Source organism: Dromiciops gliroides, chromosome 6 (genome assembly GCF_019393635.1).
Source record: "Dromiciops gliroides isolate mDroGli1 chromosome 6, mDroGli1.pri, whole genome shotgun sequence".
Classification (NCBI taxonomy): Eukaryota; Metazoa; Chordata; class Mammalia; order Microbiotheria; family Microbiotheriidae; genus Dromiciops; species Dromiciops gliroides.
In genome coordinates, this window is record NC_057866.1 from 156,157,862 (window position 1) to 156,180,156 (window position 22,295).

A 22,295-nucleotide genomic window follows, 5' to 3' on the forward strand; every position below is an offset into this window, starting at 1 on the left:
AACCCAAGACTCCTGTAACACATTGCCCCCACTAAAACAAAGGCAGAATCCAAGATAATTCTCTCACAATTGTCAACTTTGGGGACTGAAAAGGAAGATGATGGTCTAAAGATAAAACATCCTCTAAAGATAAAAAAAATTTCCTATACTCAGCCCAATGGAATACAAAAACTAACTGAGCATGAGACTAGAAGTTATTATCATGCATTTTGACTTGAAGCCTCATCTTGAGGGTATGGACAATCTGCTTTTATGTTCCACTTAGTAGAACTTGAACTTCTGATTCATGGATAGAGTCTTTTTTTTTTTTTCCTTTTTTTCCCCTTTCAGGGCAATGAGGGTTAAGTGACTTGCCCAGTGTAACGATTGGAATGACGCCACCTACTGTAGAAGAGTTCCACCCATGAAGTCAAGGTCTTTGAGGGCAAGACCAGGAGTCTTTTCTTTGGGAAGAGGAAGTGACGCGGGCGAGTGGGAGGAGGAAGGAAGAGGCTGGCGCTCGGTCTCAGGCTCTTCCCTTTGGACTCTGGTGGAGAGCGGAGCTAGAAATGCGCTCTCCCTTTAATAGATAGGAATCTAGGCCTTTCTCTCTCTCTTTACCAAATTCTTGTTTTCCTTAATAAATGCTTAAAAGCCTAACTCTTGCTAAAGCTTATAATTTATTGGCGACCACTCATTAGATATTTTAGACAGACTAGCTAGAATTTTAGCCCTTAACACCAGGGTCACACAGCTAGTAAGTGTCAAGTGTCTGAGGCTGCATTTGAACTCAGGTCCTCCTGAATCCAGGGCCGATGCTTTATCCACTGTGCCACATAGCTACACCCTTATGGATAGATTCTTTTTTTTTTTTTTTTTTTTTTTAGTGAGGCAATTGGGGTTAAGTGACTTGCCCAGGGTCACACAGCTAGTAAGTGTTAAGTGTCTGAGGTTGGATTAGAACTCAGGTACTCCTGACTCCAGGGCTGGTGCTTTATCCACTGCACCACCTAGCCGTCCCTTTATGGATAGATTCTTGAGGGCTCAACACTCAACCAATCTGCTACAATCAGTTCTGACACACCACCTCCTGTCAAGCACAACTCAATATCTCCTGAGTTACTTGCTCCTAGGGTATCACAGTAGCCAAAGGAAGCCACAAGACAGAACAGGACAAGCCAATGGTGATTGGTATTGATCTCAGAAACCAAACCAACTGTTTGGTTATACATCAGTCCAGAGAAAGCTGCAATAACCCCATTGACATTAGTCAGCTCTCCTAGGGTTGAATGTCAATAATCTAAAATTGAGTAAATGGGTTTACAGCCAAAAAAAAAAAATTTGGAAAGGTTCCCAAATGTTTGAGAGTAATTTTGTTCACAACCTGTCTTTAAATTTAGTATACATTATGAATGGTAAAGAAAATCAATGTTGCAATATTATCTTAATTATCTTGTATTATTATTTAGACATTATGACTTTGTTCCTCATTTTCACTTTATTTTTTCAAGAATTCTTTTGACCTCCTTTTCCTTCTTTCACTCTCTCTATTCTTCTGTTTTAATTCTCTATAATTCTATCTCATAACCATAGTTCCTAATTTTGTTTTAAGTAAGTTTCTGTATTTTTCAATTGCAAATAAAAATAATTTTAACAATTTTTTATTTGAATTCCAAATTCTCTCCCTTCCCCTCTCCTTTCCTGCTTGAAAGGGGAAGAATTTGATATAGTTTATACATGTACAGTCATAACAAATATATTTCCTTATTAACCATGTTGGGAAAGAAAACACATATATGAAAAACAAAGAAATTGCGGGGGTTTTAAGTATGCTTAGATCTATATCCATTCAGTTCTTCCTCTAGTGATGTACAGCATTTTCATCATAAGTTCTTTGAAATTATCTTGGATCATTGTATTGCTAAGTTATTCATGGTTGATCACTGTACAATTATACAATTGTGCAACATTGCACAATATTGCTTTTATTGTGTGCAATATTCTCCTTATTTTACTTACTTCTCTTTTCATCAGCTCGTATTAAGTCTTTGCAGGTTTTTCTGAAACCATCCTGCTAATCATTTCTTAAAGTACAATAATGTTGAATCACAATTCCAAACCACAACTTGTTCAACCATTCCCCAAATGATGGGTATTCCTTCAATTTCTAATTCTTTACCACTACAAAAAGAGCAGCTATAAATATTTTCCTACATATAGGTCCTTTGCCCTCTTAAAAATCTCTTTGGTAAATAGACCTTGAGTGATATTGCTATGTCAAAAGGGCTCAGTTTCATAGCTTTCTGGGCATAGTAATGAATTGCTTTCCAGAATGCTTCGATCAGTACACAAATCCAACAAGAGTTCATTAGTATCCTAACCTAATTTGTTTTTAACATTATACATATTAAGACTGATCTTTACTTTAGGGTCTCTCCTAAATTACACCTTCATCCTCACTTCCTCTGATGTATAATGCATCTACCCATTTCATTTGCCTACAGAAATAAAGAACTTATTTCTTACTTTTCCATCAATTTTTTCCACCTTCAACCTCAAGCTTAGTATACTTCAGTCAACATACAATTATTGCCTAAGAGTTAAATACATTTTGCTTGTTTCAATAGGACTTCTTGGTGTTAGTACTTTTTTCCTACTGCAATTATGATTCCAAAATTTCTTACTGACAGACACATATACCCCCCAAACCTCCCCTAGAGGACAATGTATTCACATAGGTGCATAACACTGTAACATAGGTATAAAACACTGCAAACGCAGGAATTATATATCCTCATTAATGTGAATCTTCTCTCCAACTATACACATCACAACGCACCCATATACTCACATATGTGTCCTCTCCTAAATTTGCCATTAGATTTTTATTCATTATGCTGGGGGTCCTTGTCATATTCTCCTGAGCACATAGGCTATCTGTTGGCTATTCTTTCCTTATTTTATATGACCAGATCACATCTATATCTATATCTATATCTATATCTATATCTATATCTATATCTATATCTATATCTATATCTATATCTATATCTATATCTGTATCTGTATCTATATCAGTCTGTATCTATGTGTCTGTCTGTCTGTCTGTCTATCTATATTGCAGACAATGAGGGTTAAGTGACTTGCCCAGGGTCACACAGCTAGTAAGTGGCAAGTGTCTAAGGCCAGATTTGAACCCAGGAACTCCTGAATCCAGGGCCAGTGCTCTATCCACTGCGCCACCTACCTGCCCTGACCAGATCATATTTTTAAAGGCAAAAAGGCAGCATTATTTCCATACCCTTAACAACACTTTTTATTCTGCTTCTCTTGTATAATTCCTTACATATTTATAAATTCTCATACCATTATTATGCCTATGTTATGTCTTGTACTTTGATCATGACTATCACATCGTACCACATGACTGACCTTTGTCTGATCACCAGTTTTAGTTCTTTGGACAGTAGTCTCCCACTACTCACAGCCATATACAATTACCCTTATCCACACATGACTTCCCTGTAATATTATAGGGTTTAGAATTTCTGAAGAAAAGAAGTTTTGGATGAGCCAAGGGATAATGGAGTGTATGTATTGATGAACATAAGAAGCCTACGGACAATCTGAAATTATGCCCTATTGATTAGAGCAATGTAAATGAAAATAACTCTGATGTACCATACCTCACTTATCAGATAAGCTAACATGACTAAAAAGGAAAAATAGAAATTCTGGAGGAGATGTAGAAGGAAAAAAACAGTACACTAATGCACTCTTGATGGAGATGTGAACTGGCCCAGCCATTCTGGAGAACAATTTAGAACTATGCCCATAAAACTGTGCATTTCCTTTGACCTAGGCAATACCACTAAAAGGTCTGTATACCAAACAGATGTAAGAATACACAAAATCACACACACATACATACGCACACACATATATATGCATATGTATATATTATACACATATACATACAAGTTTAGAACTATGCTCATAAAACTATGCATACCCTTTGACCCACCAATACCACTACAAAGACAGTATGCCAAATAGATGCAAGAATAAACAAAAGGACATACATACACACACATACACACACAAATATTTGTAGGAACTCTCTTTTGGTAGCAAAGAATTAGAAATTAAGGGTATTCCTATCAAATGAGGAATAGCTGAACTAGTTGTGGTATATGTGTGATAAGATACTACTGTGGTATAAGAAATGATGAGGATGGTTTTAGATAAACCTTGGAAGACTTACATGAACCAATGCAAATAAAAGTTAGCAAATACAGAACATTATGCATGTCTAGGAACAGCAACATTGTATGAAGATCAACTGGGAGTGGCTTAGCTATTCTCAGAAATAAAGTGATCCAAGACAATTCTGGAGACCTTATGTTGAAAAGTGCTATCCATCTCCAAAGAACTGATGGATACAAGAGAAATAATGTAATCATGATCAACTGTGAATGAGTTGACTGTTCTCAAAAATACAATGATCCAAGGGAAGGGCCCATGATGAAAAATGTTATCTACTTCCAGAGAGAGAACTAATAAATGCTGAGTGCAGATGAAGCACAATTTTCACACTTTATTTTTCTCTTTCTGTATTTTCTTTTGCAACATGGCTAAAATGGAAATATGTTTTGCATAATTTCATACGTATAATCAATAACGTATTGTTTGTCTTCTAAAGAGGTAAGGGAACAATAAGAAGGAGGAAGAGAATTTGGAAATCAAAATCTTTAAAAATATTAAAATGTTAAAAAATAATTGGAAAATATTTAGTAAAATGAAAAACTATTTTTAAAAAGAAAAAAAAAGTTGTAATGATGTTCAATGTGCCTAATGGATATCACTCAGAATGTTAGAATTGTAAACAAACTTAAAAATAACTTAATTCAATCTCTAATTGTACAGACAAGGAAACTAGGATTTGTTAATGTAATGAGAGTAAGGAATAACAGATGGCCAGCCCAAGAGTTGCTCAGGTATAAACAAAAAATGAAAAATCCTAGAGGAAGGATTTCATCAGAATGGAATAGATCCCCTGTGGAGCATGTGTGGACAAAAATTGCAGAGGATAAATAAAAACATAGATGGTTTTAATCCATTATGATAGGATAAGAATACCTCTGCAGATGAGCATAAAAACAAAAAATAGGATGGAGATAAAGGGATTTATGAATTTAATTTTTTAAAATTCAGAGAAAACAGCATTACATACAATTTTTCTGTTGCTACTATCCCCATATAGGTGGCACAATGTATAAAGTACTAGGCCCAAAGTCAGGGAGACATGTTTAAATTCCACCTTGGACTCTTTACTAGTTGTGTGACCATGGGCAAATCTTTTAACCTTTCTCTATCTCTATTTCCACATCTGTAAAATGAGATGAATAATAGTATCTATTTCCTGAGGTTGAGGTCAGGATCAAATGAGATAACCCTTGTAAAGTGCTTACCACAGAGCCTGCCCCATAGCAGGTAATTAATACATGCTTGTTTTCTTCTTTCCTTACAAAAAAAACTCACTATGGTTAATTCCAGAAATATTGAGAGAAGTCAGAAATGTGAATATTCCAAAATTAAATATTCATCTTTTCTTTCTTCCTATATTTAACAAAATTGACCTAAACCTTAGGAAGCACCAAAAATAACATCAGATTAAAAAGGCAACTAATGAAATACAAATCATGAGAAACATTTCATCTCTGAGTCCCTACTGAAATTAGTTATTTTTTACTGAAGAACTGTAAGCATATGGGTATATTTTCAGTTTAGTGCCCAGGGATTTAGCTTTTTGGACAATTCTATCAATAGGAATGGAGTATGAAGAGAGAAAGAGTTTGTATATAAATTTGTCATCCTTAGTAGAAACAATAAGTTTTAACAATATGAATGCACTATCCAGAATGGGAAGAAAAGTAAGATTTAAAATATATCTTTAAATCATAGTTTTATGTGTTTCATTAACTGTTCCTTAAAATGACCAAAAATTTCCCTGTGAAACAAAGGTCTAACTTTTTAATACCAACATCATACAGCTTTAAGTTATTGAACACTACAGTATTTGAAGAATGAGCAATGACTGTCACTCACAAGACAACAGAAAAGTATATTATGGGTATCAGAAGGCTACAATGAATAACAAAGGCTCTGCCATCAAAGAAATGTATGACTGAAAAACAATACATTCTGGTCTCCTTGAGATAGTGAGGGGTATGGGATTGATGGCCCATATACTCCATTGGGATCAATGAAAGGAAGGAAGGAAAGAAAGAGGGAGGGAATGAGGAAAGGAAGGAAGAGAAGAAAGTTTCCTCTGTTTTTCCCCTACTACATTATACTACTTCTCATCAACTCACAGATCTCTCTCTGTCTCTCTCTCTCTCTGTCTCTCTCTCCCTCTCTCTTTTTGGTGAGGCAATTGGGATTAAGTGACTTGCCCAGGGTCACACAGCTAGTAAGTGTCAAGTGTCTGAGGTGTAGATTTGAATTCAGGTCCTCCTGAATCCAAGGCCAGTGCTTTATTCACTGTGCCACCTAGCTGCTGCTGCTGCTGCTGCTATTACTACTACTACTACTACTACTACTACTACTTCTACTTCTACTTCTACTTCTTTGTGTGAAACTCACAGATCTCTTAAGACCACTTTGCATTTGTGAAGCAAATCAAGTCCATTCAACAAACATTTGATAAGCATCTATTATGTCTAGGGACTGGACAGTTTATAGAGTACTTTATGATGTGGTATTTCATTTGATCCAGACAACAACTTTATCAAGAAAATATACCAGCATTTTCATCCCCATTTTATAGGAGCGGACTCAAGTGAGGATGAGTAAGAAGCTAAAGTCAGCCTGCTAGGAACTCGAACTAATGTCTTACTATGCTTAGTCCAATGCTCCTATCCCTATGTAATCCTCTACCTTCTTTTTTTTTTTTTTTTTTTGGTGGGGCAATGGGGGTTAAGTGACTTGCCCAGAGTCACACAGCTTGTAAGTGTCAAGTGTCTGAGGCCGGATTTGAACTCAGGTACTCCTGACTCCAGGGCCGGTGCTCTATCCACTGCGCCACCTAGCTGCCCCCAATCCTCTACCTTCTAACACTGACCTTGCTAGATCATCACAGTCTTACAATACATGTAGTACTAAGTGCCATTTTGCTATGGCTCCACAAACATTCCTATAATATAATATTCTCAGGTGACAATCAACCAAAATAAAACTGTATTAAAGGATTTGGGGAAATGGGAAAAAATGTGTGTGTGTTCATTTTTCTTAAATTTCTCAAAGAACTAGGGTAGGGGCATGTTCTAATGTATATAGTTCAATGTAGTGGGTACCCTGTGAACAATTGTTTCATTCCATTAACATAATGAAAAAGTGAAAAATTAACTCAATCGTCTAGGGGCTTCCTCTGCTAACTCGACAGGATTTCATTTGTCACTATGAGCCATGCCACCATTAGTTCTGCTGTGTGAAAGGAGAGCTCTCCTAGATTTACCTACTAGGATTTTATCCTCAGAGTTGAGCTTTGGTAAATACACATGCTGTCTTTTGGAAGAACCGTTCCCTCCAAATGTGGGGAAGGGGTACAGTTCATTACAGGGAGAAAGGCAAAGTGATCTACTGATAGTTTAAAAGGCAAATCTTAAACTACCTTCACATAACTCACCAATGAAATACTAATACCAGACCAAAATGAACTTCAGAGTCAACTTGTATAAAAGACAGTTTGGGGTTTTGTTTTCTTACTTTGGTTAAATGTTAGGATTAGTAGCTGTTAAGACAGCAAATTAAATGGAAATTCAATAGAGCTTTGAGTCAGAAAAATTGTGACCATGATATAGATGATTAGACAATGAGTTACAAAGTGAAAATTTCAGTAAACTACTTGGTAAAATACAAATTTTCCTTTATGACCATACTCTACCCTAACCCCAGGCCTCCACTCCCTACAACATGCAATCTTTCTTTTTTTTTTTTTTGTGGGGCTATGGGGGTTAAGTGACTTGCCCAGGGTCACACAGCTAGTAAGTGTCAAGTGTCTGAGGCTGGATTTGAACTCAGGTACTCCTGAATCCAGGGCTGGTGCTTAATCTACTGTGCCACCTAGCTGCTCCCCATGCTATCATTTTTTGACTTTAAGTTCATAGATTTTGCACAAAACATGTTTGTTCATGTTTATTTTTAAACTGACACTCTCTGTACCTGCCCCCAGTCAAGAGTGCCCTGTTGCTAAGTGATAGTATAAGTGACTCAAGATATACAGATTAAAATAATGGGGTTTTATGCATATAGCAATATAGCACCATTTTGAAAAAGCTAAGCATGTTATTAAATGTTTTATTAAACATTATGTAGATCTTATATATTAAGGAACCTCTAAAGAAAATAAAATCTAATGTTTAATTCAGTACCTTTCTCACTAATCCTTAACAGTTAAGCTTCCTAGAATTTCACTTTTTTTCCCCTTTATGACATCAAAGGAAGAAAAACATTCTCCCTTCATCTTTTTTGCTTTGTTGTCAGTATCTTTAGGTTTTTCAGTCTTCTCAGTTCCTCTGCTTTACCTACCATCAAAGACCCTAACTTATTCCTTATCTGTTCTATAGCTGAGGAAAAGAAAGATCTTGCTGACAGCTTTCAAACTAATTAAAGGAGCATTATGGAATGAGTTTAATAAAACATAATGGACAAATCACAGCAATTTATTGCTCTGTTGAGATGATACTTTAAGATAATTTATTTTATATGATTTTAGATTTGCCTTTTTTGTGTTTTCTCAGCTCTCAGTTCATTAGTTTCTATCCCAAGTAGCAGAAAGGGAAAAAAAAAGGACTCACAGTTTCATGGGTTATCTCTAACAGGTGAGTAGAATATTTCCCCCAGATATGTAAGTGACCTTTCTGCTCTGCTGATAAAGAAGAATGAAATGTCCCTCTAGCTTTCCTGCTATAAAAAGTGCTAATTCGGTATGATTTTACAGAGAAGAAACTTGAAGTCTTACATTATTTGTCCAAGGTCACACAGTAAGTACCAAAGTCAACAATACAACCTATACCATCTGACTCCAAATTCAATTCTAAGTTCAGATATTAGGGTAAATTGGTTCAAGAGACTACCTATAGCCTATATATATATAGAGAGAGAGGCTATATATGGACAGAAGAAAACAAAAATACTTATATAAACCATGAACTAGAGGAGATAAGCATTTTTGGACAATTCTTGCAACTTAAAATAAATTTTATGACTTTGTGTTTTAAGAACCAGCATGTAATTTGTATATGTCCAAGAGTAGCCCTCTAGCCCTTCTGATAGTACCACCACTCTGGGGCAGGCACTTAGCATTTCACTCCTGAGCTATTGCAATAGCCTGCTTGTTTCCCCAAATATGTGCAGGGTATCTCAAACATACCTAGAAGTCCTTTTTTTCCCATTAAATTAAATTAAATTACATTTAGTATCATTTAAGTCTTGCTTTATTTGGGGGGGGGGCGGTAAGGCAATGAGTGTTAAGTGACTTGCCCAAGGTCACACAGCTAGTAAGTGTCTGAGGCCAGATTTGAACTCAGATCTTCCTGAATCCAGGGCCAGTGCTTTATCCACTGTGCCACCTAGCTGCCCCCTAAGTCTTGCTTTAAATTGGTGTCAACATCTTTTTTCTATAGAATTCAATCTATTCATATTTTATGCTATTTTTATAAGTAGTTTATTTTTGCTTAGTAGAGACAAATCTTGATCTTTTGTTGTCCATGAAAAGACTTAGATGGAATTGAAGGGTCTAAGGATGCCTGACTTGTAGCCTGAGGCTTACTCCTGTAAGTTACAAAGGGCCAGGAATGACAGAGCAGAAGACAACAGAATCTCTTAACTTTTCCAAGATGAGAAGATACTGGCCACCTCAGAATACCCTGCTTGATATTTAAGGAGAAGATGAGATGGCTTCATCCACCAAACCCAACTGTGAGGATGCAGACTGATTTGTCAGCATCCTTGCTGCATCACAGGGCAGATGCTGTTCCTTGGTCTTTGGTACCTCCTGTTGGGGAGAGGGGGTGTCATCCTGGGAGGTGGAATGAGGCCAATAGGATTCTTTCACCAACAGAAGCTTGAGGACTGCTTGACTCTCCCATTTGCTGCTGTTCCTGCTGCATGAAGGAACAAGGGAGTATCCAGCATTTTTGCTAGCACAGCTATTTAGGGCCCATGCTCCCCTCAGTGCACAAGCCCTGGCTTGTACCCTCATGTACTGCTTTAAGGTCCCCTTACTTTTTCAGCTTCATCATGTCAAAGGGCACAATGCTACCTCAGTGAACACAAAATGCATTAACAAAGCCACATCCCTCATGCACTCCTCTGGGAAACATACTTTACCTTTTAACTGGGGGCGGTGAACATGCATTCTTTGCAAATGCAGATTTATCGGAATGAATTCTAATGTCTTCTCCCCTTTGCTGCAGCTTGATCTGAAGGAAGAGCCTGGAAAAGAAACTACTTTAAGTACCATTAACTGAACAGTCCAACATCTGTTCACACACGCATCTGTGCAACGCTATTCTTAATTTTTTTTTTCAAGCCTGTGCAATGATGAAGGCATGGAAACCCCTATAACCACAACTCTGCTTGCAGCCACAGAATTCTATTTGACTCACAAGACAAATGAATTTTGTGAGGTTTGATTTAGGTAGTAGGCACGATGCTTAGTGCTAAAATAAGATCATCATGTGCTAGGAATTATGTCCCATTTTCCATATATCAATATTTATAGATCTATAGGAAGAGATAACATAATATATGATTACATATTCTAAAGGCATAGAAAATGAGAGAAAGCACAGCTAATTTATAATTGTACAATTAGATCATCGCTTAGTTTTCCCTTCTTATGATTCACCAATGATAACAAAAGAGAAGTTTGGAGAGGGAAAGTGCTCATACTAATAAATAATAGAACAAGATAAAGGAACTGTTATAATTTGTTTGGATAGACACTAGTTTATGTAGCAGCATAGGGGTTGCATTACTATAACATTCTTATTGGAGCTAGAGATGACCTTGGAGGCCAACTAGATAAAGCTCATCCTAACCTGCCCATACATAAATGAAGTAAAACTATGAAGTAGGCCTTGTCTCAAAATTCCTGAGCTAGTGCTTTTGACATGATGCTATGCTGCATATGTATACACACACACACACACACACACACACACGCATGCATGCCCCAAACCCAATTTCTGATTGTAGGTGTTTAAAAAATATATCTGGTAATAAATTAATCATTTTTTGCAAAAAAAAAGTAAGGTGTAAATCAAAATGATCAATATTTCTCTAAAATGTCTTTGAATTATTCTACAAAGGACTTCATTTATAATCACCCATGAACAAACAGTATAAGTATATTTGGGTAATCTAGCTATCATAACTTCATTTTACAGATTGGGAAATAGGCTTGGAGAATTTTAGGGTCATATATTTTTAATTTTTAAAGCTAGGATTATTCTAATTTAGGTATTCTGATTCCTAGCCTGGGACATCTTGTCTGCTTCTAGGCATAATTCCTACTTTCCTTCAAAGTTCATCTTAGGTTTTTCCTTCTACAGTAAAGCTTTCCTATTGCCCTAAATTATTTCTGTTCTCTGCCTCCTGAACCCACTTTGTATACCTTTTCACATACTTTGTATTTACTTATTAATACATGAGTTGTGTGCCCCCAGTGTCATAAAAAATTTTTGAGGGTAAGGGGTGTTTAGGTTTTGCCTTTGAATTCTGAGTGCCCAGCACAGTAGCCACTTAATATTTGTGGAGCAAAAGTGGATTCCATGATGTTCACCAGATGATATTTTTGAATTTGCAGTGGGGAAAAAAAAAAAACTCACCCAAAAGTTGAGGAACAGATTAAGAATCACTGATAATCAATCTTAAGGAATAGTAACCATGAATTGGTATCAGAAGGTATAACTATTAGTCCCATTAATGCACTGCTTTGTTTTAATAAGGAAGGTAGAGAAAAATTAATAGTTAATTCATTTTGATGAATAAACATTAGCAGTTAATTAATATCAATACTTAATTAATATTAATGGTTCCTTCCATCTTGATTCTGAAAGTTGCCTTTCTTCTACTGAGCTAAAAATGCTGTGTGTGTTTATATTCTTAGTGAGTGGTTACTAGAATCATAGAATGTTAGAACTAAAATGAACTTTAGAAATAATCTATTCCAACCTATCTCTTCCTTTAGAGACAAGGGAAGTAGAGCCCAGAGAAGTTAAATGTCTTTCCCTGCAGTCACAGAGCTGGTTAGTGGTAGGACTTCATAGGATTCAAGTATTGAAAGACAGTCTAAGTCCACTTGTTTCCATTGGATACCAAGAATCGAATGCTCTCCAGCATCCTATGAGAAGACTCCAAATCTCTGTTAGTTGTCAATTAGCTCCTATAGAAGACTAGAGGGCATCCCAGTCAGAAAATATAAACACTTTTCCCCTCTCTCCTTCCCCTTCCGTAGTCATTCACATTGTTTCTTACTTCCTATCACATGGGAGTCATCATTCCACTGACTAAAAAGAGAGACTAGTTGCAAACCTGTTAGCTTCCCAAGTTCTGTCAGAATATCCTGGTATGTGTTCAACATTTGTTCACAGTGAGCAAGAACATTTTTGCGTAGATTGTCCCAGTGTGGTGCGAGCTCACCAAGATCCTTTAGCTCCTGGTTTCTATTACAGGAGAGATAAAAGGAAACCTGTTTTTCATTCAGAAACATAAACTCCTAGAACAAAAAACTGAGAAAAATCATTTATTGAGTGTTGAAGAATACTCGACATTGACTTAATACTAAGTATGTTGTTTTTTTCTTTTTATTAAAGCAGCGATTGGATGGAATTAATATTTTGCCATGTAATTAGTATCAATCCCAGCCAGGACTCAGTTTCTGAAGGAAGAAATGGGACAAATACTTGGTGATCCATTGTGTATTAGCTTATCAGCTTCATTTCTATCACAAATCCCCACTTGATCTATATCTAGAGTTAGCTAGGAGGTATTATGGATGAAATGCTGCATAGACCTCAGTGTGAATAATGTTTCAGATACTTGCTACCTCGATGACTTTGTGTAGATCACTTAATTTCTCTTAACTTCTCAGTTTCCTCGTCTTTAACATAAGGATAATAACTGATACTTCTGCCCATTATTCGAAAGACTAAAAGAGATAATGTATTTAGAACACTTAAAGTACTATCTAAATATCCATTGTCACTATTATTATTATTAAAGATAGCATTTATATAGGGCTTTTAGTTCCCTGATTTTTGGCACTTATCTCACAAAGTATTGGTAATACTTTTAAGAGAGAGAGTGAGAGCAAGAGAGACAGAGGTATGCCTGGAAAAGGGGGCTGGTAACAAAATGAGAGTAAGGGATAATAGAAAATCTATATTCTCCATTGTGCCTATCAAATGTCAGGAGATCTAAATGAAGGCCACAGCATGTGATTGGTACCCTGATGGAAAATTCATCAAAAGATGTGGACAAGCATAAGAAGGATGAGAAGCATGGATGAGTTTTGATCTTTATCACTGGAAGTAATACCTACACAAATGACTTCACAGAGCCACTCACTTATATGTATGGTCCAAATTAAAGTAGTATGAATGCCTACTTGTAGTCAAGTCTAAGGCATACTTGTTTGAAGTATAAGAGAAACAGAGGAGGCCTTAGGATTAGAAGACCTGAATTTATGGCTAAACATGATTAGCTGGGTGATGCTGGGAAAATAATTTAGTCTTTCCAAGCCTCTCAACTTCTTCATTGGTAAAATGGAGTTAATAAGACTTCTATTACCTATAGTATATCAGTGGGTTGTAAAAGAACCAGTTTGACAATGAATCACTAGGGACATACTTAGGTCAGTAGTTTGTGAACAGAGTCCATATTGAGGTCTGTACCTGAGTCCTTTTCAGGTTGGTAGGAGGCCCTGTCAGAACTTGCCGTCAGTTGTGTGACAAATGAAAAACCATAAGAGACAGAGTTTCTAGGAATGAATAATCAATTTATCAATTAGGTGACCTAATAATCAGTAAATTGATGGTCAGTTTTTTTTTTTTTCCTCAGAAAAAGAAAGACTGGGGCAGCAAGGTGGCACAGTAGATAGAACACCAGCCCTGGAGTCAGGAGGACCTGAGTTCAAATCCGGCCTCAGACACTTGACACTTACTAGCTGTATGATCCTGGGCAAGTCACTTAACTCCAATTGCCTCACAAAAAAAGAAAGAAAAACAAAGACCAAATCATGGAGAGCCTAAAAGGCTTAAATATTTTTTGAAAAGGAATGTCCCCATCCCACGTTGTAAAGTCATCAGAATTGTATGGATTATTAAAAATCATCTAATTTGGAAAAGAATAATTTGTATAAATTATTATACATTTTGATAAATAAATGGTCTTCAAAAAGTTAAAAAAAGGGCAAGAAAAGAAAATGTCCCTGACAAGTGAAAATTAACCCTGATTGATGGACATTTGATGAGGAAGTAGACTAGGAGTCTTCAGATCCTCCTGCTGAATCTAAATAGGGGAATCCATCTCCACTCAGAACACTGATTGGTTTTCTCCTTCATGAGCTGGGTCACCCTAAACTCCAGTGGAGGGCTACAAGGACAAAAGTTCTCCTTGGGTCAAGAACTTGCCCAAACTGGATTCTATTCACACTCTAAATAGAAGTGAGGTTTCCTAGTTGGGTGGAGTCCCACACAAGATCAAGAGCATTTTCTTGAAGGATTAGGATTAATTTCCTTAATTGGCCTCATCCTTCAGAGACTGATTTTTTACGAGGCTAGGCCTTAAATGAGGAAATAAAAGGAGAAAACCCTCAATCCCAATTTAATAATTGGTTATTAATATGAAAGAAAGGGGGCAGCTAGATGGCCAAGTGGATAAAGCACCAGCCCTGGATTCAGGAGGACCTGAGTTCAAATCCAGCAAGATAACAGTTTTGTGACACTGGGCAAGTCACTTAATCCCATTAACTCAAAAAAAAAATCCTATGGAAAATGAGAACGGAACATAAGTAGGAGACAGAATGACTGACTCTTCCTTTCTTCTCCATTAAGTAAATTAATTTTGGATTGGAAAGGACAGAATGGAAATGGCTAATAGCAAAGTGAAACACAACTAAAACCATGTTAAGTACACTATAGAAATGATTTCTGTTCAGATTTAGATTATACCAACTGGCCTTTCAGCTCTGAAATTTTGAAACTCCACATCTCTTCCTCTCTCCTCTCTCAACTTTCCCTTGCTCATACTGACCTCCAACAACAACAACAAAATATATCTAGAAAATGGTAAACAAAAAAAAAAAAGAAAGAAAATGGTAGACTCATTTCAGGATGCAGAAATGTGTCTGACTGTTCCTGTTGTACCACCATATCAAGTTATTCAGCTTTTTTTCACCTCTTGTTTTCATTACAGCCAATGCCCCCTGATTCAATAGATCTGCCATCAAAGTAGTACAGCAGTTATGTACAAGACACAATGTTTATCAGCTCAAAATATGGAAGCTAAGTAAGCTACAGTTTAGGCAATTAAGAAAACTGTTAATATTAGCATTGTTTGATGTGAATTTGATATAAAGCACCCTGTGTGGCAAAGCATATTCTTATCTTTGTTGCACTGAAGGAGAGGGAAAGGTATATATAGTACTAAGTACTTTATAAATAATATCTCATAGGATCACAAGGGTTTCTCTTTAATATGAAATATAATAAATACATTCTAAGATTTTCCTTGAGATACGAGGATATACTGTAGGCTTCTCCTGTTTCCTCTAAGCATTTAACGCAATGTTTTACAGAGCAGGTAATTAGTGAACTTGTGAAATTGTTAATGCACTTAATTTGGAAATAGTTTGCACTATGGATATCAAATGCTCAACCTATTCAACAAACATTTAATAAGTCTTAGCTATGTGTAAGGCAGAGGCAACCTGGTGTTAGTAGAAGGCAAGCCTAAAATAGCCATTCTTTTCACATGAAAGACAAAATATCACCCTCTCTTCTCTCTTCAGCCTTCTCCTGAAGCAGTTAGGTGTTACAATAAATAGTTACTAGCTTTGTGACCTTGGGCAAGTTATCTTTTGTGCTATTCAAAGCCTATCCTGATCTCTCCAATGAACTTGATTCAATTTAGCAGACATTTATTAAATACCTACTACAAGCCAGATAGGCAGTGAGGTGGCTCAGTAGTTGGAGTGCCAGGTCTGGAGTCAGGAAGACTCCCCTTCATGAGTTCAAATGCAGCCTCATATGCTCACTAGCTGTGTGACCCTGGGTAAGTCACCTGCCTGCCTCATTTCTTTATCTATAAAATGAGCTGGAGAAGGAAATGGCAAACCAGTCAAATATCTTTGCCAAGAAAACCCCAAATGGGGTCACAAAGTCACATTTCATGACTGAAATGACACAACAACAAGCCCATCAGCACCCACTGAATAAGTGAGACTGATGGAGAAGAGGTCCAAAAAGAAATACACTCTTAGCACTGGAAATCATAGCTTAAAGGTAGACAGAATTTGTGAAGTGATCTAGTCAATGGAAGGCATCAACAATTCTGTTGCATCAGGGACAAGAATTGTCTTTCCATGAATGGATCCTGGTCATACGTGCCTCTATGTGTGGGTGCCTCTACAATGTGTCCCAGTCACACCTTTATCTTCCTTGTGTTCCCTGGGTGTGTCTAGCTGTCTATACATTGATATGTATATTTTAGGTAATGACTACATTTACTCGCATTTCATTAACTGGTTTTTTCTAGTTGAATGCTAAACCCAAACATCAGTCAGGGCTTGTAAACCTACTTAGGTCAACAGAATATCTTGAACTTGGAGCAGTTATTCTCTTGGGGATATGCCCTGGTAGTTCAAAGAGTACCTTCAGGCATTAGTCATATATTTCATGTGTATGATTTATGCTTCACAGTAAAGTTATATGCTTCTTGAAGAGAGGCCCTGCTATGTGCTTCTGTGCATCTTGGTCAGAGGGTAGCACAATACTACATACATAGTATGTGATCAGGAGATATTAATTGAGTTACTGGAGAGACAAGAAGACCTAATTGACTGATGGTGTTGATATTGACTCCCACTTAGGATGCATTTTAAAGGTCATGAAATCTTTTTCTCAAAAGGATCTCATTAGATAGTAAGATTCCTTCTAGTTCTGACATTCTCAGATTCTGTGAATTATTGTTGTATTAAAATTAGTTTTGTGAAAGGAGATGAATGAATAAATGAACAAATTAATTAAAACAAATACTCTGATGTCAGACAAGACAGCAGATAGGCAAACAGACATAGATAGATAGGTGATAGATAAAGGGAAAACATTGATTAAGCATTTACTATGTGAAAAGCACTGTGCCAAGTTCTGGGGATATAAATGGAAAAGTAAGACAGTCTGCTATTAAGGAGCTCACATTCCAATGAGGAGCCTACACATATATATTTTACAGGGAGAACAGAGGAGCAGATAAGGGCTAAATATTCAGGAAATGACCATCCCAATTTTTCCAATGAGGAAATAATATGACTTATCCATAGTTACATAGCAAATAACTGTTGGAGTGGTAAATTGAAACCAGGTCTCCCCTGACTATATAATTCCTGAAATGATTCTCCAACATTCTATTATCCTTTCTGACTTTATTATATTATTCAGCCATTTTCTGTCACATCTGACTCTTCTTGACCCCTTTTGGGGTTTTTTGTTTGTTTATTTTTTATTTTTGGCAGAGATACTGGAGTCATTTGCCATTTCCTTTTCCAGTTCATTTTATAGAGGGGGAAACTGAGGCAAATAGGGTTAAGAGACTTGGCCAAAGTCACACAACTAGTAAGGGTCTGAGGTTGGATTTGAACTCAGGTCTTCCTGACTCCAAGCCTGACTATGCACTGTTCCACCCCAGCTGCTCCAACAAGCTTATGACACTTATCCCATTCTTCCTTGTACTGTGTCTTTTCATTTTCCCCTAAATTATGACCTCCTTAAGGGCAGAGACTGTCACTTCCTCATCTTGATACTCCCTCCAGCTCTTAGCAGAGGACATGAGTATAGGAGGCAATCAACAATTGGGAACTGAACTCAACTGAAAAAATGGAATAAAGCAGTAGCTAGAGAGGAGGTAGGAGCATTGTGATCAGAACTAGGAAAGGACAATGAATGCAAAAAAAAAACTACAAAGGGTAAATAAAGGAGAAGCATTGTGCCATAGCATGGAAAAATACAGATGGACATATGTACATGCATAAGAACCTGCAGCAATAGCAGGCAAGAAAATTCAGCAGGCCAATTTAATTATAGCAGAGAGCTAGATTATTCCACAGATCCATAACTTTCACTAATTTGTAGAAGCTTAGAGATAGAAGGGGGCAGCAAGGTGGCACAGTGGATAGAGTCCCAGGCCTAGAGTCAGGGAGAGTCATCTTCATGACACTAAATCTGGCCTCAGACACTTACTCAATGTGTGGTCCTGGTCAAATCACTTCACCCTGTTTACCTCTGTTTCCTCATCTGAAAAATGAGCTGGAGAAGGAAATAAAAAACCATGCTACTATTTCCAACCAAGAAAACCCCAAATGGGGTCACAGAGAGTCCAACAGGACTGAACAAGAATAAAAGGGCTAAAAGAGACATCAGAGGTGATCTAATCTAACTCCTAGCTAAAGTAGGAATTTCCTCTAAGACAATTCCAAAAAGGAATCACATAGCCTCTTCAATGATGGGAAATAAAGGCTGCACAGTAATGGCTAGAGAGCTCCACTCAATTCAGATGGGATAGTTACTTATTAGCTGTGTGGACCTGGGCAATTCACTGAATCTCTCAGTTCCCTCAGCAAGTCTCTAAGACTTTCCATTGCAGAAGAATTGCTGCTATACATTGACTGCGAAAGATTCCTCAGCAGGAAGCCTTTCCCACCAATGAATAACAAATTTTGGGGGGAAACAAAAGGAATCAAAGCAACAAAAACAAAGGATGGGATTTTCACCATCCAATGAGGGAGCCCACTCCATTGTTGGATTGTACTATTCACCGGAAGGCTTTCTTCTTACTGAACTATTTTCCTCAACCAAGTTTCCCTTCTCAAATCAGGGAATGGAAGTCTAGCCCCTTTGTCACGTAATCATTTCCAATGTGACAATATTTCATAGAATCCAAGAATGTCTGAGCCAGGAGGAAAGTTAAATACTATCTAGTTTAATCCATTAACTCTGTAGAGAAAGCAATTGTTACTTGGGGGGCTGACAAAATCACAAGTAGAAAAACTAGAACTCAAACCCAGGTCTCCTATGTGATGTAGAAAACACAAGGTCTTATTGCATCTATTTGTTGATTAGGGAGAAAAAAAAAATCACAAGGCAGAGCAAAATGCATGCTTTTTAAAAGGCTCTCCTCAGAAAAGTACTTGTCTTACAAATGTTAATAAAAATGTCTAGTCCATGACAGATACAATTTTATCTTATTTTCAGTTCCAAATTCTCTCCCTCCCACACCCATTAAGGCTGCAAGAAAAACAAAGCCAGTCATGTCAGGAATGGAGGACTGGAAGAAGGGAGAAAAGATGGAAAGAAGGGAGGGAAGGAGGAAAGGAAAGAACAAGAGTGAGGGAAGTAAGGAAGAAGGGAAAGAAGCAGGGAGCAAAGGAAGGGAAAAGGGGGAAGAGGGGGAAGGGAGGAAGACTCATGGAAAGAGGGAGAACTGTTAGCTCCCTTCAAGGCTCAGCACCATTGCCTATAAGGGGCCTTTACTATCTCTTTTTTTTTTTTTTTTTTTTTTTTTTTTTTGCGGGGCAATGAGGGTTAAGTGACTTGCCCACGGTCACACACCTTGTAAGTGTCAAGCGTCTGAGGTTGGATTTGAACTCAGGTCCTCCTAAACCCACGGCCGGTGCTTTATCTACTGTGTCACCTAGTTGCCTTCATTACTATCTCTTCAATCAGGGAATCTTTTTTTTTTTAATCAATTAGTTAACTTTTAGCTAGGCAATTGGGGTTAAGTGACTTGCCCAGGGTCACACAGCTAGTAAGTGTCAATTGTCTGAGGTCAGATTTGAACTCAGGTCCTCCTGAATCCAGGGCTGGTGCTCTATCCACTGAGTCACTTAGCTGCCCCTCATTACTATCTCTTAAATGCTTATTGAATGATTACCAATTGAGAGATACTTCTTATTTATTTTGCATTTGAAATTACTTCTCATTGTATATATTGTCCCAACCATCCTACCCCTCATCCTCAGGAGGATATAAACTCAGGGACTCTTGAAATTTTATCTTCTTTTAATTCATTGTCTAACAGTAAGTTGCACATATTAGGTGTTTTAAAAATGTTGGTTGGATTAAATTGAATGCTTCGTCCAAAATTCAAATAGAAGAGGGATTTTCCATTGAGAGAGACATTCTACAGATGTTTCTATTTGTGCTGATGACTTCATGACCCAGAACACTCTAGGGTCTTTTCAACAAGATTCATGGCCATTCATAATAGAGAGGCCTAGTTATCCATATGGGAATAACAAAACAGATGAAGAAGGAATAAGCATTTTTTAAGTGCCTACTCTATGCCGGACACTGTGCTAAGTGCTTTACAAATATTGTCTCATTTGAAGAACACATGCTGTTCCAATGACACAGAGTTGGAAAAATCATGTAAATATTTGATTTAGAACCATAACTATTTAAATAATTTGTGCTCTCAAAGAGGAGATTTCACTTCATAAAAACAATTAAAATAAAGAGCAGAGAACAGTTTACTCACAAAAGGATATGGCCTGGTAAGGGAGACATTAAACCTTTATTTTAAAATGTTATGATCTAAGGAACTAGACTGCTTTCCACATAACAAACCCTTGAGCACTATTTGTCAGTGGTGTGGGGCAGAGGGGAATGATGGTGGGGATCTGGGTGGAACCAAGGCCTGGAATTTAAAGACATCATGGCATGGTACATATAGATCTGGCCCTGTAATCAGGAAGATGTGAATTCAAATTCTCTTGCTTTTGACACAGACTAGCTTCATGACTCTGTATAAGCCCCTTAATCTCTCATCACTCCAAGCAGCTTTTTAAGTCTATAAAATACAAGAGAGTTGCTGCTCTGAGTTGTCTGAGGAAGTTTCTGGGACAGATCAAAACCAACCCTAATTGATTTCAGGAGAATTATTTTGTATCTTTCTTTATCCAAGATTTTCTCACACCAATGAAAACCCAGTTATGATCTCTATCTCTATCCTATCTGTATCTAATACCCATTTATCTCATATCTAGCCTTCAAGGGCCAGCTTATATAACATTTATATAACAGCCAATAATAGGTCCCAGCCAATGCCTCACTTGGTCATTGTTTCAGTGTTGGTAGCTCAGTGAGCATAAATAGCAATTGTTTCTATTCTGGCCCGAAAACTTGTGGGTCTTTCCCTCCAAAATTATTATTATTATTATATTATTATTATTATTATTTTATTATTATTATTTTTGTTATTTTTAGTAGGCAAACTAAGCCGTCTTTTGCCTCATTTCTTGCAGAGCTTTAAATCATTGAATGGGTACTGCCTCAGACAAACTGTTACCAGGAAAAGACCTTAGATTAAAAAGGCCACGGTCTCCCACTTTATCTGGGTCATCCCCAGTCATCCTGCCCTATGTTTTGTCAGTAGACTCAGATGACTCTAAAGGAGACAGTGAGACTGATGACTCTGTACAGGTCTGCCTCACTTAAATCCAATTCACTTGCAAGATAAGAGATCACCCTCTTGATGTCATTGGTCCTCTTCCAGAATGGAAGGACCACCACCACCAACAACAACAACAACAAACAAGAAGAGATTAGTTTGCTGTCCACCTCCAAAGAAAGAACTGATATTGATGGAACACAGAATGAAGCATGCTATTTTTCACATTCACTTTTTTTGCTCTTTTTCACATTTTCTTGTAAAAAATGACTAATGGAAAAAAAAATATTGAACAGTCAGAAAGAAACAATTCAAGTATTGTGGAATCACAGTCAGGATAACCCAAGATCTAGAAGCTTCTACATTAAAGTATTAGAGGTCTTGGAATATGATATTTGGGAGGGCAAAGGAAGTGGGATTATCCTACTCAGAAAAACTGAGTATAATCCTTCAGGGGAAAAATGTGAATTCAGTGAAAGAGAGGATTTTCAGGCATTCTTGACAAAAAGACCCAAGCTGGGGGCAGCTAGGTGGTGCAGGGGATAAAGCACCGGCCCTGGATTCAGGAGTACCTGAGTTCAAAT

The 22,295-nt window shown here is 37.2% G+C and overlaps 1 protein-coding gene across 3 annotated transcripts in view; it reads right to left on the bottom strand.

The window, feature by feature from the left end:
- The window catches only part of INPP4B (inositol polyphosphate-4-phosphatase type II B), a 965,936-nt gene that overhangs the window by 228,090 nt on the left and 715,551 nt on the right, over positions 1-22,295 (bottom strand). For all 3 annotated transcript variants that reach the window (XM_043973131.1, XM_043973128.1, XM_043973129.1), the window contains 2 exons: positions 12,580-12,710; positions 10,372-10,476 (listed from right to left, as the gene is read on the bottom strand). In XM_043973131.1, coding sequence (XP_043829066.1) covers positions 10,372-10,476; positions 12,580-12,710 — 236 coding nt within the window. The remainder of the gene's footprint in view (positions 1-10,371; positions 10,477-12,579; positions 12,711-22,295) is intronic.